At 46.8% G+C, this 17,715-nt stretch overlaps 1 protein-coding gene across 1 annotated transcript in view; it reads left to right on the forward strand.

Annotated features, from left to right (window-relative positions):
• Positions 1-15,566, forward strand: part of LRRC38 (leucine rich repeat containing 38) — a 36,114-nt gene extending 20,548 nt beyond the window's left edge. Inside the window, exon 2 of the mRNA XM_069544906.1 lies at positions 13,881-15,566. Within this exon, the coding sequence (XP_069401007.1) occupies positions 13,881-14,134 (254 nt within the window). The 3' untranslated portion in view covers positions 14,135-15,566. The remainder of the gene's footprint in view (positions 1-13,880) is intronic.
• The last annotated feature ends 2,149 nt before the right edge of the window (positions 15,567-17,715 follow it).

The following is a 17,715-nucleotide window of genomic DNA, read 5'->3' on the forward strand; positions in this document are numbered from 1 at the left end:
CTGCTGCCGATGCATCTTCCTCAGGGAGAAATCAGCTGATTACTTAATCAGATGGAGTGTCTCCTGGCTGAGATGGTGAAGACAACTGGGAACTTCCCCCATGTGGTGATATTTAATGAAAGTGGTGATGGGGAGAAAAGTCAGCACTATAAAAAATGAGAGCTGGTGTTCCCCAGTGCCCACTCCCCAGAAGAAGGAGTAGACCTTGCCTGCCATCTGCGATGCCCTCTCCTGTAGTCTTCCTTTGTAGCACAAAGTAGCTGCAGCAGGGGCCACGTACATGCAACTCCAGGTGCTTGTAGTGAACTAAGAACCTGATGCCCCAGAAGAGCACTAAATGAGGGGTCAGAAGACCTGGGTTCCATCCAGACTGTGTGACCTCAGGCAAGTTGCCTAACTTCTCTGGGTCTCTCAGCTGTAAAATAAAGGGGAGAGGTTGGGGAGGGATACTAGATGTCAAAGGTACCTTTGGGTTTCACCTTCTACGATGCTGTGAAATCAGGAGGCCAAAAGTCTGGCCATACGTGTGAAAGAACCACAGCTGCTTCTGCTTCCTGGCCTTTTCAGTTGGGGTGCCAGGAGGCTGGTAGGGAGGGTGTTTGACTGGCCCAGGCCCTCTTACTCCAAATGAGCAGGAGAGAAGAGTGACAGCAGTGATGACCGCTGGCCAAGAGCAGCGGGACCAACACCCGGTGGTCCTGGAGAATGCCCTTCCTCCTGGGTATGGGACAGGGGACTTCCTTTCTTGGGAGTTGTTGCTCCAGAGTGGGTTGGGTGGAGGAGTTCAGCCTGACTCTTTCCCCACTGCTCCTTGTCACAGGTCCTTCTCATCCTGGGTAGGACCTATGAATGTCTTAGCATATAGGTCTTGGACAGGCGCTTTACAGAAAAACAACTCCCAGTGGCCAGTGAGCACATCACACATGGTTTATTTAGCTCTATTGGTCATCAGAGAAATGCAGATTCAATTACCAGTGTGCCCTTTTATGGCCTGTCAGGTTGGCAAAGATGAAAAGGTGACAAAATCCATTGTTGGCATTAATTCAGGGACTCTCACACAATCTGCAATTTGGGGGCAATGTGTCTTGTGGAAATAATTAAGGATGTATGTACATGGTGCTGGGAAAGATTGAAGGTGGGAGGAGAAGGGGACGACAGAGGATGAGATGGCTGGATGGCATCACCGACTCGATGGACATGAATTTGAGTAAGCTCCGAGAGTTGGTGATGGACAGGGAGGCCTGGTGTGCTGCAGTCCATGGAGTCGCAAAGAATCGGACATGATTGAGCGACTAAACAACAGCAACAACATGGTGCTCATAGCAGCTTTGCTTCAGGAAGGAAAAAAACTGGAAGCTTTCTGGGATTGGGCAGATAAGTCAAGTTGTTCAGTTGCTAAGTTGCATCTGCCTCTTTGTGACCCTATGGACTGCAGCATGCCAGGCTTCCCTGTCCTGCACTATCTCCCAGAGTTTGCTCAGTACCTTGAATCAGTGGTGCAATCTAACCGTCTCATCCTGTGTCCTCGCCTTCTCCTGCCTTCAATCTTTCCCAACATTAGGGTCTTTTCCAATCAGTTGATTCTTCACGTCAGGTGGCCAAAGTATTGAAGCTTCAGATTCAGCATCAGTCCTTCCAGTGAATATTCAGGATGGATTTCCTTTAGGATTTATTGGTTTGATCTCCTTGCTGTCCAAGGGACTCTCAGGAGTCTTCTCCAGCACCACAGTTCAAAAGGATCAGATTTTTAGCATTCAGCCCTCTTTCTGGTCCAACTCTCACATCCATATTTGACTACTGAAAAAGCCATAGCTTTGACTATATGGACCTTTGTCTGCAAGGTGATGTCTCTGCTTTATAATATGCTCTCTAGGTTGGTCATAGCTTTTATTCCAAGGATGTAACCATTGAGTGAAGGATGTCCCCAGAATGTTTATCTACCAGAGTGGTGGAATGTGGATCTGCTCTGGGGCTTTATGTGTATGCACACAGAGAGGAATGTGAGCTCATCTTCTCTTGCGAGGACTCCAAAATTACAACTTGCTGCTGAACAACCATTGACAGGAGAATGCTGGATCCCACCAAAAAAAGTGTCCAAGCACAAAGGAGAGTACATCATGCGAAATGCTGGGCTGGATGAAGCACAGGTTTGAACAAGATTGCCAGGAGAAATATCAATAACCTCAGATATGCAGATGACACCACCCTTATTGCAGAAAGCAAAGAGGAACTAAAGAGCTTCTTGATAAAAGCGAAAGAGGAGAGTGAAAAAGCTGGCTTAAAACTCAATATTCAAAAAATGAAGATCATGGCATCTGGTCCCATCACTTCATGGCAAATAGATGGGGAAACAATTGAAACAGTGACAGATTTTATTTTCTTGGGCTCTAAAATCACTGCTTATGGTGACTGCAACCATGGAATTAAAAGATGCTTGCTCCAAGGAAGAAAAGCTGCGACAAACCTAGACAGCATATTAAGAAGCAGAGACATTACTTTGTCAACAAATGTCTGTCTAGCTAAAGCTATGGTTTTTTTGGTAATCATGTATGGATGTGAGAATTGGACCATAAAGAAAACTGAGTGCTGAAGAATTGATGCTTTTGAACTGTGGTGTTGGAGAAGACTCTTGAGAGTCCCTTGGACTGCAAGGAGATTCAACCAGTCCATCGTAAAGGAAATCAGTCCTAAATATTCACTGGAGGGAGTGATGCTGAAGCTGAAGCTCCAATACCTTGGGTACCTAATGCAAAGAGCCAACTAATTGGAAAAGACTCTGATTCTGGGAAAGATTGAAGGCAGGAGGAGAAGGGGATGACAGAGGATGAGATGGTTGGATGGCATCACCAACTGGATGAACATGAATTTGAGCAAGCTCCAGGAGTTGGTGATGGACAGGGAAGCCTGGTGTGCTGCATTCCATGGGGTCGCAAAGAGTCAGACATGACTGAATGATTGAACTGAACTGAACACAGAGAAGAAAAAAATTCTAGACAGGTGTAAGCCAATGTATTAAACATGTATTTAGTTCCTTCTTTTTAGTTCTGTTGTTTTGGTGGATACACAGGCTTTGCATAATAAGTGGAATTAGGAAGACAAAAATATATTTTTAATGACAAAAAGCACTTAGAGGAGCCTGGCATTAGCCAGGTCCCAAGAGAGGCCAAATCGGGGGAAGGGCCCCTTGCGAGCCTCTGGCTGGCTGCAGGTCTGTTTGTTGGCAAAGGGCGAGAGATTAATCTCAATCTGCCTTCCGCTGTGTCACCATCTATTTCAGGAGTGTGGCAGCTCTTCACCCTCTCCAGCTCAGGTGTCAGTTGCTGGGGAGAAGTCATCAGTCAGAGGAGAGGGCCTGGAGGGGTGGCAGCAGGCAGGGAGCCAAACCGCCCTGCATGAGGACTGGCCCATCTCTTTGGAGTGGGCCTGGCAGAGCAGGAGGAGGTGGTTCTGAAGTGAAGGAGCAGTGGGCTGCATTCTGCCTGGGCCTGGATGAGCTGGTGCCCACCTTGTTTCAGTGGAAGATGGATCTGGGTTGGAGGAAGGAGACAGAAGGTAGGAACTCAGATTTCCATCAATTGTCCCTGTTCCCCGAGTTGTCTCCCTAGGCCAGGAGATGAGCTGCACAGAGTCATCCCTGCTCCCTCAAGAGCCTGGAGCCACAGCATGTGATTTGGTGGGACAGCTGGGCAGAGTGAGATGATTTGTGACAGTGTAACAGGTGTCCGGCTCATCCTTGAACTCAGTTTTCCTATAATCTGTTGGTTAATTGGGCCTCTGAAGTGTAAACAAAAAAAGCCAATCCTGGCTAATGTAAGCAAGGAAAATGCAAGGATGTCAGGTAATTCACAGAACTGAAGAGGAGGCTTGGGAAGCAGACTCAGGAGAGAATGGGGCAGCCCTGGGAGTCTGGAAAGCAGAGACAAGTTGATGAGTTCTGCAGGGCAGGGCTGCTGGATTGAGTGGGCTCCGGCCATGCTTTTGGTCAGTCCACACAAGATCAGTGTGCTGGGGCAGAGAGACTTGGGCAAGGGGTCATGCATTTTAAGAAGGTCACATCAAGGGGCTGTCCTGGTAATCTGGTTGATAAGACTCCACATTACCACTGCATGGTGGTATTGCATGTTCAATCCCCATTCAGGGTATTAAGATCCTACATGCTGTGCAGTATGGCCAAAAAATAAATGAAGAAAGAAAGTTGGACAAGACATACCCAGGGGGTAAGAGGTGATTGCCCCAAATGAAATCTGAAAGCAGACTCCATATGAGTAGAGATGGAGTGTAAAAAGCTGAAGGATGACTGTTACATGCTAGACATCTCGATTGGGTGAATTGCATCCCCTAGAGGGATATGGACAGGGAGGCCTGGCGTGCTGCGATTCATGGGGTCTCAAAGAGTCGGATATGACTGAGCGACTCAGCTGAACTGAACTGAGAGGGATATGTTTAAGCCCTAATACCCAGAGCCTGTGAAGGTGACCTTATTTGGAAAAAATCTTTGCAGATATAGTTGAGTTAAGGATCTTGAGATGAGATCATCCTCGATTTAGGATGGGCCCTAAATCCAATGACAAGCATCCTTGTAAGAGAAAGAGAGATGTGAAAGAGACTGTTGTTATTCAGTCCCTAAGTCATGTCTGACTCTTTGCAACCCTGTGGACTGCAGCAAGCCAGGCTTCTCTGTCCTTCATAAATTATGTTCACACTCATGTCCATTGAGTCAGTGATGCCATCCAACCATCATATCCTCTGTTGCCCACTTCTCCTGCCCTCAATCTTTCCCAGCATCAGCATCTTATCCAATAAGTCAGTTCTTTGAATCAGGTGGCCAAAGTATTGAAGCTTCAGATTCAGCATCAGTTCTTCCCATGAATATTCAGGGTTAATTTATTTTGGGATTGACTGGTTTGGTCCATCAAATACAGAGCAGAAAGGCAGAACGAGATACAGAGCAGAAAGTCTTGTGAAGACAGCTGTGGAGACTGGAGTGATGCTGCCACAAGCCATGGAATGCCACGAGTCACCAGAAGCTGGAACAGGCCAGAAAGAATTTTTCCCTAGAACCCTCAGTGGGAGCCTGGCCCTACCGGCACTTTAATTTTGGACTTCTGGCCTCAACTATGAGAGGATGAATTTGTTTTAAGCCACCCAGTTTGTGATAATTTTTATGGAAGCCCTAGGATGTTAGGACAACACCCAAACTCTTCAGAAATGACCTCTCCCCACTGAGGACTCTGGGCTTGGGCCTCCATTGGAGGTAGTGAGGGTTCTAGATTGAGTTTATAAGTTTCCTGTGCAGCTTTGGCTAAAGTCTGTGACCTACTGGGTCTCAGTATCCCTACAGACACTTGTTCAAGCATTTGTAAGGCAATAGGGGAGGGTAATGACTCCAAATCCAGGCTCCATCACTTCTCCTTTGGGGAATTGGAAGCAGGTAACATAAATAGTATTCTGTTTATTTGTCTGCAAACTGGAGTTACTACAGTACCATCTATGGAGCTTGTTTTATAGATTATAGGAGCATAGACAATGCAACAGGGGCTTCCCAGGTGGCTCAGTGGTAAAGAATCTGCCTGCCAGTGCAGGAGAGGAAGGAGACACAGGTTCGATCCTTGGGTTGGGAAGGTCCCCTGGAGAAGGAAGTGACAACCTGCTCCAGTATTCTTGCCTAGAGAATCCCATGAACAGAGGACCCTGGAGGTTTGCAGTCCATGGGGCCACAGAGAGTGGAACATGACTGAGTGACTGAGCACACACACATACCCCCACAGACAATGCAGTGCTTGGCAGACTATCCTGTAAGGCTGCGGGGTGAACTGATGGGCCCTCACTCTCTGTGGGTGCTCTGTTCTGTTCCACCTGTTTCCAAAGAGCAGTGAATGTTTCCACCTCCCAAGAGGGAAAAGCATGGGAGAAACGTCTTCCTCTTTTCAGGCAGCTGTGAAGCATCTGACGATGAATTTAGGGAAGAGGACTTTTGTCCTGCAAAGGAGGTGCCTGTGCTTGTCCAGCACCAGTGGCCATTAGGTGGGACAGTTGGTCCCTTTGGGGAGACGGTTTAGGAACTCCTATGGCCACACAGGTAAGCCATGCTCTCCAATCCTGTCTTTATTCATGTTGTTGTTTTTCAGTTGCTAAGTCCCCTTCTTGGCAACCCCATGGATTGCAGCACACCAGACTTCCCTGTCCTTCACTGTCTCCCAGAGTTTGCTCAAACTCATGTCCATCGAGTTGGTGATGGACCATCCACCACCATCATCCAACCATCTCAACCTGTCACCCCCTTCTCCTCCTGCCTTCAATCTTTCCCAGCATCAGGGTCTTTTCCAGTGAGTTGGTTCTCTGCATCACATGACCAAAGTATTGGAACTTCAGCATTAGAATCAGTCTTTCTGATGAATATTCAGGGTTGATTTCCTTTAGGATTGACTGGTTTGATCTCCTTGCAGTCCAAGGGACCCTCAAGAGTCTTCTCTCCAGCACTGCAATTCAAAAGCATCAATTCTTCAGCGCTCGGTCCAGCTCTCACATCCACAGCTGACTACTGGAAAAACTATAGCTTTGACTATATGGACCTTTGTCAGCAAAATGATGTCTCTACTTTAATGGTGTACAGATGTACAAATTTTATCTTTTATAAAATGATGATAGTGTGCGTGTGTGTGTGTGTGTGTGTGTGTGTGTGCGTGGTGTCCTAACTGAACAGAATTATCAGCTGCAGTCCTCTGTCAATCTCATCTATTTCTTACTTTAAAATTTTTTACTACTATGTAAAATTCAAAAGCCTGAGGACCATAGCTCTAGACTCTAGGCTTCCGAGCAATCTTAGTCACGGGCTGATGGTTTTACCCTCAACTTCTGCCCATGCCTTGCACTTCCTGGCTGCCTCTGGGATGCAGGACATGTAGAAACCACTGCCCAGGGGATTACAAGCTCACATGCCTGCACAGGGGCCATCAGGTGACATGAATGAGTGAGCAGGCTCACGCCATGTGTCCTGTCTCATTAGGGCAGCCTGACCATTGTCTCTGTGTGACAGCATTGCCTTATCTCCTTATTTGAATGTTTCTTAAGATGCTTAAAATAAAAAATGACTGTTGTTGAGTTGGAGTTTCCCACATGGCTCAGTGGTAAAGGATCTACCTGCCAATGCAGGAGACACAGGTTTGATCCCCGGGTTGAAAAGATTGCCTGGAGAAGAGAATGGCAACCCATCCCAATACACTTGCCTGGGAAATCCCATGGACAGAGGAACCTGGAGGGCTACAGTCCATGGGGTTGTAAAAGAGTCCAACATGATTTTGCGACTAAACAACAATTGTTGAGTTGATTAAAAAAAAAAAAAGCTTAAAAAGCTATTGCAGCCTGATCCTGGCTCAGGGCTGCTTTCCTTTAATCCCTTAATCCAGATTCTCAATCCCTTGCAGTGATGCTCCAATGACTCCACACGCAGCCACTTGACATCAACCAGTAAGAGTCACTTGGGAAGATGTTGTATTTAGGGGGTGCTATTCTAGCCCAGATGTCCCAGGTGGTGCTAGTGGTAAAGAACCTGCCTGCCAACGCAGGAAACCTAAGAGACACAGGTTTGATCCTCCTAGAGACACAGGTTTGATCCTCCAGTACTGGGCTTCCTCGTGGCTGAGATGGTAAAGAATCTGCCTGCAATGTGAGAGACCTGGGTTCCAGCCCTGGGTTGGGAAGATCTCCTGGAGGAGAGCATGGCAACCCACTTCAGTATTCTTGCCTGGAGAATCCCCATGGACAGAGGAGTCTGGAGGGCTACAGTCCATGGGGTTGCAAAGAGTCGGACACGACTGAGTGACTAAGCACGCACATAGTAGCCCAGGAGGACATATCTCATGTTGCTTCTCACCAGATTCTACTCAGGCCTCTTACCTGCAGTACATTTCTCATTCCTCTCCAGTGATCCCCCAACTCAAAGATAACTTGTTCATTCCATGAATATGGATGAATACTTATCGTATCTTCCAGACATTCAGCTCTTTATTTTCTGAATTTGTAAAGCCCATACTCAATTCTCAATCATGCATCATCTTCTCCACTGCTTGCTGTTTTTAAGTTTAGGCTCCTCTGTCAGACTATAGCTTCCCAGGTGGCCTAGCGGTAAAGAATCCACCTGTCAATGCAGGAGACAAAGGAGACGTGGTTTTGATCCCTGGGTTGGGAAGATCCCCTGGAGGAGGAAATGGCAACCTACTCCAGTATTCTTGCCTGGGGAATCCCATGGACAGAGGAGCCTGGCAGGCTACAGTCCACGGGATCGCAAAGAGTAGGACACAACTGAACGACTGAACACACAGGCATGCCAGATTATAAGCTTCTGGAGGCTGAATGTGTCCCTTTCTTCAGCATTACAGGCAACATAAGGTGACAGGAAAAACACAGGCTTTGGAGTAAAACAGAGCTGAGAGGGTAAGTTGAATTCGGGCTTTCCTTATTATAGTACGTGAATTGCCAGGATTTCTGAGGCCTGCTTCCTCGCCTATGAATTGATGGTAATGCCACTCACCTCCCCAAGGGAGGTCAGTTATAAGTGTCATGTGTTAAGGGGTGTGCACTGCATCAGAACATAGTAGGTGCTCAATAAGTGCTACCTACCCCCTGCACACACACTCTTTGCAGTCTGGGAAATGAGTGAGGGCTCACAGGATTGGGAGATGTGAATGTCTTTGTTTTCAGAAATCTACCCAGGGTGCTTCCGGGTCTCCCCTGGGCTTTCTTAGTTCTGCTTTCCACCCAGTTAGACTCAGTTGGGACCAGCCATTTGCAATATGGCACTCCTTCCTTTTTCTTCCTTCCTGCCTTTTTCTCCTTTCTTATATTTTTTTGTATCTAGCATAAAACCTTACCAGTTTTGTTTAATGCACGAATTAAAACGCCATTTAACAACTAAATGTGTGCCTAGTAGCTAACAGTAGCCCTGCCTTAGAAAGTTATCTATTTAGCTGAGCATTTCAGCTGAAAGCAGCAGTTCTCAACCAGGAAATTCTGTTTCCTTCCCTGCCCTCCTCTTGGGGACATGTAGCACTGTCTGGAGACATTATTGATTGTCACACTGGGTAAGGATGCTGGCATCTAGTGGGCAGAGTTCAGGGGCAATGATAAACATCCTGCAGCGTGTAGGTCAGCCCCCTACACCAAAGAGTTATCTAGGCCCGAATGTCAGTAGTACCGAGGTTGAGAAACCCTGGTCGAGTAACTCCTGCTGGAGAGAAGAGGTGACCCCAGAGAAAGATGACTCCAGCTCCTGAGCTCTGCAGCCAGCCTTGAATGTGTCCTTAGACGGCCTGACAGCGGTGCCCTGCCCCCCTCCTCTGGGCCCTGCTGACTCTCATTTCTCTGCCCTTTGTGAAATACAAAAACCCATTAAGTCAGTATGTCTTATCGTGATGGCTCCATCAAGCGTGCGTCCAGAGTCTCCCACTCCTGGTGGGCTTGTGTGTGGTGTTTTTCAAGCAAGCCTGTTTTCTCTAGCCACAGAGAAATCGGAGATGACATTTTCTAAAAGTGTCTCTTTGTAAAAATGCCAAGTCTAATCTCAAGGCACAAAGAACTTAGAGAAATCAGAATCGACTTGAGGAGTTGTGATCGGCAAAGGTGGATTTAAATGGCAGGCTTTGTGGACTTGTGTTGTTTTGGGGGTTGGTTGTTGGCCAGTTAATACAGCTCATTGAAAAAAGGACTTCTGGACCTTTTCTCTGGGTCATGATGACCTATTATGGCTTTGAAAATTGCAAATATTACCTTGGTTTTAGAAACTGCCTGGGCTTCATGCAGTCCATTGGTATCCATCTTGTTTACTTTTGTAATATCTTTGGGGAGGGGTGGAGTGGATGCTAAGAAGAGGCAAATCAATTGATTTTCTCTATTTTCCATTGAAGAAAACAGTGTCTGCAAGGGAACCTCACTAAAACTCTCTTTTAAAGTTCTCTGGTTTTGTTTAACTGCATTTAAAAGGCTTAGAGGTAAGCAAAAGCTTGGCTTAAGAAAATAAATAGGCAGAAACATTGTCAAGTGTAAATTGGACAAACTTGCAGAGCTCTGGTCCAGGTAATTCCTTGGATATCTAAGGTAGGCACTGATTCAGGGAGAGGAGGGAACGTAAATCTGGTCGCTAGGCAATGGTTCCCATTGGAAGAACATCAGTGGGTTGGCTATAGACTGCATGAAAGGTGAGTGAGGGCAGAAGGAAGGTGAGGCTCAGCCAGTCCGCCTCCATCTTCCATTTCTGAGATAGAAGGAAAGATACACAGTAAAGACCAGCTAATCAGTGAGGTGTGAGGAAGTACCCCATGGAGATGGGTTGAAGGCAGCTTTCTGAAACCAGGAGGCACTGAAAAAGAGAATAATGGAAGTTTTCCTGAGAACAGAGAGGAAGTCAAAGGTAAACAGAAATTGCAGGCAGGTGAGCTTAATGTGAAAACAGTGTCTTCACATCTTTGTGAAACTGTGTTGTTGAAGGCAAGCTATATGGATTCTCTGTGCTTTGGTTTTTTCATCCATAAAATGGGCGTAGTAATAATTGTTGTGAGAATTCAGAGTTAATATGCACATAATACTTAAAATAGTGTTTGCATGTAGTAAGCGCAGTATGAATGTTAGTTACTACTAGCTTATTTTTCTCTCCTCTTCCAGATCAGAGACACAGCTGACCTTTTTATTCATTTAATATCATGCATTTTACTGTTATGCATTTCCTTATATTTGAAGTTTGTGAAATTATGGCAGTAATTTGACTTTGTATTAATATATAGTTCGTATTGTATATACATCAGGATGTATAGATTATGCTTGGTAATGAACAATTTTTATTGTTTAATACTAACACAAGTCTATATCTTTTATTTGTGTTCCGTGAGGATTGTTATTAGTCTACTAGGGTTGCCGTAACAAAATACCACAGATTGCGGGGCTTAAACAATAGAAATTTATTTTATCACAGTTCCAGAGACTAGGAGTCCAGATCAAGGTGTGGGTGGAGTTGGTTTCTGCTGAGGTCTTTCTTCCTGACTTGCAGATGGCCACCTTCTCGCTGTGTCTTCACATGGACTTTGCGCGTGCAGAGAGAGAGAGAGAGAGCTCTCTGCTGTCTCTTCTTCTTATAAGGACACCCGTCCTACTGATCAGAGCACCACCCTTATGACCCCATTTAACCGTAATTACCTTCATAAAGACCTTAAAGGATCTGGTGTCCCAATATAGTCATGTTAGGGCTTCAAAGTCCAGTCCATAACAGGATTGCTGGTGGAGGTGGGCCTCAGTTCATAGTATTTATTTGGAGACCCGGGTTCTCAGGGGCTCAGCCCATGTCCATCTCTCCTACCCCAGCTCTTGCTAAATTCCCCTTGGCTCACTCTGCAGCCCCAGGTGAACTTTTTTCCCATATCTTGAGTTCTTTACCAGCTTCCTTCTCTGTCTGGACTCTTATTCCATGGCTGGTTCCTTCTCAGCCTTTAGACTTTAACTGACCACCCCTTCTAAAGATGGTCGTTTGTCCCAGACAAGTCTCAGCTTTAGGCTCCTACAAGTAAGTGGAAGGGGTAAAATTCACCAACCTGCAATTCTCTAGCTGCCCTCCAACTTTGCTTGATGGCAGATAGGGTACCCCAGGAGGAACAGTTTACTGATGGGGGAGCAGTCCTCCAGAGGTATCTAAATGTCATAAACCCATTACTCTAGGAACGTGTCCCTCACCCCCAGGTGACTGACAACTTCTTTCGCCACCATTCCTCTTGGTGGCAGTCATGGGAAGGCAGCTTTGGCTTCCTGTGCCCCCTGGCCCGTGTCTTCTTGTCTATCTTTTCCAGCCCCACATCCCTTTTCTGTTCCTTTTGGAGGCACAGTGGCTATAGGCCAAGTCTACTGGAGGCAGATTATTTGAGTTAGAGTTAAAGCTAGGCCACTTACTAGCTGTGGTGCTTTGGACAAATTACTTTACCTCTCTGAAATTGTTTTCTCATCTTTAAAATGGGGATGATAGCAGGACCTGTCTCATGGAGTTGTGAGTATGAAATGATTTGTTATGTGTGAGGTGCTTAGAACAGTGCCTGGCCTATGGTAAGCTTTGTGTGTGTGTGTGTGTGTGTGTGTGTGTGTGTGTGTGTGTGTGTGTGTGTGTGTTAATTGCTTAGTTATGTCTGGCTGTTTGTGTCCCCATGGACTGTAACTCACCAGGCTCCTCTGTCCATGGAATCCTCTAGGCAAGAATACTGGAATGAGTTGCCATTTCCTTCTCCAGGGGACCTTCGCAACCCAGGGATAGAACCTGGGTCTCCCGCATTGCAGGCAGATTCTCTACTGTCTAAGCCACCAGGGAAGCCAATGGTAAGCTCTAGATTGCATTTATTGTCACTGCTGTGCTGTCCACCCTAAAGGAAATCAGTCCTCAATATTCATTGGAAGGACTGATGTTGAAGCTGAAACTCTAATACTTTGGTCACCTGATGTGAAGAACTGACTCATTTGAAAAGACCCTGATGCTGGGAAAGATTGAAGGTGGGAGGAGAAAGGGATGACAGAGGATGAGATGGCTCGATGGCAATACCGACTCAATGGACATGAGTTTGAGTAAACGCCAGGAGTTGGTGATGGACAGGGAGGCCTGGCATGTTGCAGTCCATGGGGTCTCAAAGAGTTAGACATGACTGAGTGACTGAACTGATGAAGCACTTTCTTAGCCCATATCCAGGTGTAATATTTTGGGGGGACTGTGGGTTTGAAACTTCTTTTTAAATTAACAAGCAAGATTAGAACTTCTTTTTAATCTCACTTTTCAAGTGAGATCTTAAAGGGAACCCAATATATGAGACAGAGATTGCAAGGACTTCTCTGGTTGTAGTGGGGTGGGTGTCCCAGGAACTCTCTCTAAAAACCCCTCACATTCTTCCTCATCAACTAGAAGATAATGTTTCTCAAGTGTGCCTTGGGGACCAGCAGCATCAGAATCTCATTGTTATTAAAAATGCAGAGCCTAGGGTCCCACTCCAAACCTGCTGAATTGGCTGCAGAAGGTGGAGCCTGAAAATCTGAATTTCAGTATAGTCTTCAGGTGCTTCTGAAGCACACAGGAGCTTCATGCCAGCTTCCTAACTATATACTGAAGGTCAGCTTTGGCTTATTTTCCCCACTACTCTTCTAGGGTAGTGAGTACAGTCTGTGATGCTACACTGATTTCTTTGTTCAGTTTCGCCTGGGTAGCAGTGAAAAGGAGGCTGGCATTCTTCTTGGAAAGCTACCCTACCAACTGGAGTGTGCCATCATTGGTTGGCACTGGCCCTATACATCCCACTACCTCTGTCCACCTGCAAGGCCAGATATTATCAGGTCTGGATTAGAGTCTACTGAGCTTCTAAACCCTAGAAAGATGATATTCTCTTCCATCAACCACTCTTAGTGATTCAAAATCAAGAGTGCCATGCCTTAAAGCGGTGGTTCCCAACCTTTTGGCACTAGGGCCTGATTTCATGGAAGACTAATTTTCCACAGGCTGATGGCGGGGGGTGGGCAAAGGGATGGATGGATGGTTTGGGGGTGATTCAAGTGCATTATATTCACTGTGCACTTCACTTCTAATCTGATATTGCTGCTGATCTGATAGGAGGTACATGTTCGTGACCTGGATGCTGGGGAACCCCTGTCCTGAAGCGGGTCAAGAGAGACCAGCACATTCTGGATTCTGCCATGTGATTACTGTGAGGCCTCTTGAAGCAGTCTAAATTACATTCAAGTCTGCTTTGTCCCCCTTTTGTGTTTGGGTGATGCGCCTGCTTTGCACTTGGTCAGCACTCACCTTGCTGACTTTTGGGCCATCCTGAGACACAGTCTAAACCTCTCTCTCATTCTTCCTGCCTTTTTCACAGGCCTGGACGAAATCCAGTGCTCCCTGCCCATGGAGAACAGGAGGATATTCCTGCACGAGCTGTCGGAGGCCAGCTTCAGTGAGTGCAAGTTCAGCCTCTCGCTCACAGACCTGTTTGTCATCATCTTCTCTGGCGTGGCCGTGTCCATCGCTGCCATCATCTCCAGCTTCTTCCTGGCCACCGTGGTGCAGTGCTTCCAGAGGTGTGCCCCCAACAAAGACACCGAGGACGAAGATGAGGATGAGGACGACTGAGCCACCCCCAACCCTTCCTCACTCTCTTGAACCCCAGCCGGTGGCTCCCCTCTGAGAAGAGAGGGAAATGCTGAAAGGGAGGAGAACTGACCATCAGTGCCCAGAGGAGAACATGCTTCGAGCCTGGCCCCTGGGTGCATCTGGTGAGACCTCCGATCTCGGAGTTTAGAATTCACGGAGTGGAGGAGCCAAGGAAGGATTCCCAGAGAAGAGCCTGCCTCGTGGCTTGAGATGTGTGCGCTGGGCGAAGGTGGCTGAGTCAGGCTTTGGAGCTGACAGCTGAGAGCAGCATAGGGGATGTGAAGACTGGAAGGCCTGACCTGCAAAGATGACTTTGTCCTATCCATTTCTCCTACTTGGACTGGGAGACCAGGCAGCCTCTCCTTCATCCCCGGAGGCAGCAGCCCAGATGGTGGGGACTGGAATTCAAGTCCTGGGAGCAGGACTTCTGTTCCTAAAATAGGCTTTGGCCACCTTGAGATGTTATGCAGAGAACAACCCATGTCTGGCTAAAGTGGCACTGAGGAAAAAGCTAAGACCTGGACAAAGGGTGTTTGTCATTCTGTTTTGGTGAGTGGGTCAGGAAAGCTTTGTCGACAGAACTCAAACCCTGATGGTTATCCTGAGATTGCTGTTGTTGTCTAGACACTTAGTCGTGTCCAACTCTTTGTGACCCTGTGGACTGTAGCCCACCAGCCTCCACTGTCTATGGGATTTCCTAGGGAAGAATACTGGAGTGGGTTGTCATATCCTCCTCTGATCCTAAAAGGTAGCAATTCATAAAGGAAGGACAGTCAGTTCATACCTTTGCAATGGCCTCTGCTCAGAGTCTTCCCTCTAAAGTACAGCCAGGTGGTTCCCACTTGCCCTGACACCACCCCCAACCGTGAGTCCCACCTCCACTGAATATCACCTGTTCATTTTGTGCTGGCACCATTCCAGACTTCTCATCTCCAGAACTTGCAATTAACTTTCCTGGAGGCCAGGATTCCAAAAAGCAGGTTACCTTGGACCAACAAAATGTTAAAAAAAAAAAAAAAAAAACAGAACCCTGGGACTTGGCTTCTGAAAAACCTACATCAGTGGCCTTAGGGTGTGTGTGACATTTCTTTGGAGCATAGGCTGTGACAGGTAGTGTTTTCCAGGATGTGGAATGCAGTGCTTTGATTCAGAGATAGTATGAAACAATGTCACACACCCGGCAGGTTGATGCAAGGTAATGGATGTTAGCATCATTGGACCTTGCTGGGGACTGACACTTAGGGGACTGGTGAGAAGCTCCTGGGATATTTCTGGGAATCATCTCTCCATTGTTTCCCATAATATATTCCTTATGTTTCTTTCTCTGTTGCTCCCCTTGAATTTTCTTTTTTCACTTTTAGTTTTTAATGACATTTATTTTTTTTTAAATTGGAGTATAATTGCTTTACAATGTTGTGTAGTTTTCTGCTGTACAACAACATGAATCAGCTATGTGTATACGTATCACCAACTCGATGGACATGAGTTTGAGGAAGCTCTGGGAGCTGGTGATGGACAGGGACAGCTGGCGTGCTGTAGTCTATGGGGTCGCAAAGAGTCGGACATGACTGAGCGACCGAGTGGCTGACTGATACGTATATCCTCTCCCTCTCGAGCTCTCCTCCCACCCACACCCCCATCCTGCCCCTCTAGGTCATCACAGAGCACTGAGCTGGGCTCCCTGCACTGTCCAGCTGCTCCGCACTAGCTGTCTGTTTCATGGTAGTATATGTATGTCGATGCTACTCTCCCAATGCATCCCACCCTCTCCTCCCCACACTGTGCCCACAAGTCCATGCTCTATTTCTGCATCTCTATTCCTGCCCTGCAAATAGGCTCATCAGCACCTACAATGGAATATTACTCAGCCATAAAAAGGAACAACATTGGGTCATTTGTAGTGATGTGGATGAAAGCAGACTCTGTCATACAGAGTGAAGTAAGTCAGAAAGAGAAAAACAAATACCATGTATTAACACATGTATATGGAAGCTCCCTTGCATCTTTGCCTCCACAGAGAATTACTGAGTGCTTGCTAAGTGTTCTGGCCCAGGCCCTGTGGGTGTGCCTTTCATGATGAAGACAGAGCCCTTGCTGGCTTGGTCCTCATATTCTTATGGGGGAAACAGAAAACAAACAAGTAAACAAAACAGTAATTGCAGGTAGTGATAAGTGCTGTGAGGGAAATAAATGCGGTCTTGTGACAGAGTAACTGCTTGGAGACAGTCGAGAGTGGATGATTGGGTGAATTAGCCGGGACTCTGCAGGGAAACAGCACCAATAGGAAATCATCTATCTGTCTGTCCATCTGTCTGGATTATAAGGAATTGGCTCAGGCAGTTATGGAAACCAAGAAGGCCCATGGTCTGCAGTCAGCCAGCTGGAGACATGAAAAATGCTAGTGATGTGATTCTAGTCTGAATCCAAAGGCCTGAGAACCAGGAGAGCCAAAGGTTAAGTTCTAGTTTGAGGGCAGGAAAGAACTCAGATCAAGTGGTCAGGCAGAGGGCGAGGGAGAAGGAGAGAGGCAGAGAGAGAGAGGGAGAGAAAGAGAAAGAAATTCCTCTTTCCTCCACCTTTTTGTTCTATTCAGGCCCTTGATGGATTGGACGCTACCCACCCACTTTGGAGAGGGTGATCTGTTTACTCAGTCTGCAGATTAAAGTACTAATTGAATCCAGAAATACCCTCACAGACACATCCAGAAATAATGTTTACCAAATATCTGGGTCCCTTATGACCTAGACAAATTGATGCATACAATCAGCCATCACCCGGGGGCCTCAGATTGGGTTGCTTTGAGCACTAAATCCTGCCTCCTGTTCCCACCTCCTTGCCTCTCTCACTTCATCCCCCCTTTCCTTCTCTTTCACTCTCTGTCCCTACTCTTCTTTCTCTCCTTTATCCTTGAGGAGACTCCTGGTCACCCTTTCAGCCACCAGCATTGTTGGCTCCAGTGGAGGAGACCCCTGGCTCAGAGGGGCTGTCTTCTCAGAGTCTCTGCACAGGTGGAGCAGTGTGCCAGCATCTTCCCAGAGTTAATAGCAACATCTGTGGGCTCCATGCTCAGTGCAGGTAATGCTTCCATTGGGAAAACAATATAGACAAACACACTGGTCATCCTGAACCAACAGATACTGTTTAAATTCTTGTTGAAAGGCTCCAGCCATTATTTGTACCTTACTGCGAATGAAGGTATCTGGAGATGGTTTTTGATCAAGGGAGAGAACTCCACTGATGTTCGGCCATTGTAGGGAAGATAGAGAAGTTCATGGAGGAGGGGGCTGAGGGCTCAGAGGATGGGATTTTGAGACACAAAACAGTCTATCACCAGCACCACTCCAGCCTAGCCACAGACTCAGATGAGACTTATGTGGTATTGGACTTGCTGTCATCACAATCTCTAATCCCCACTCCCGGGAGTATCCTACCAGGGACATAACTGAAGGCCCCGGATCCAACTGTTATTTTTGTTGTTGTTTAGTTGTTGTGTCCAACTCTTTGCAACCCCAGGAGGGGTAGCCCACCAGGCTTCCTGGTTCATGAGATTTTTTCCCCAG

Source organism: Ovis canadensis, chromosome 12 (assembly GCF_042477335.2).
Source record: "Ovis canadensis isolate MfBH-ARS-UI-01 breed Bighorn chromosome 12, ARS-UI_OviCan_v2, whole genome shotgun sequence".
Lineage (NCBI taxonomy): Eukaryota > Metazoa > Chordata > Mammalia > Artiodactyla > Bovidae > Ovis > Ovis canadensis.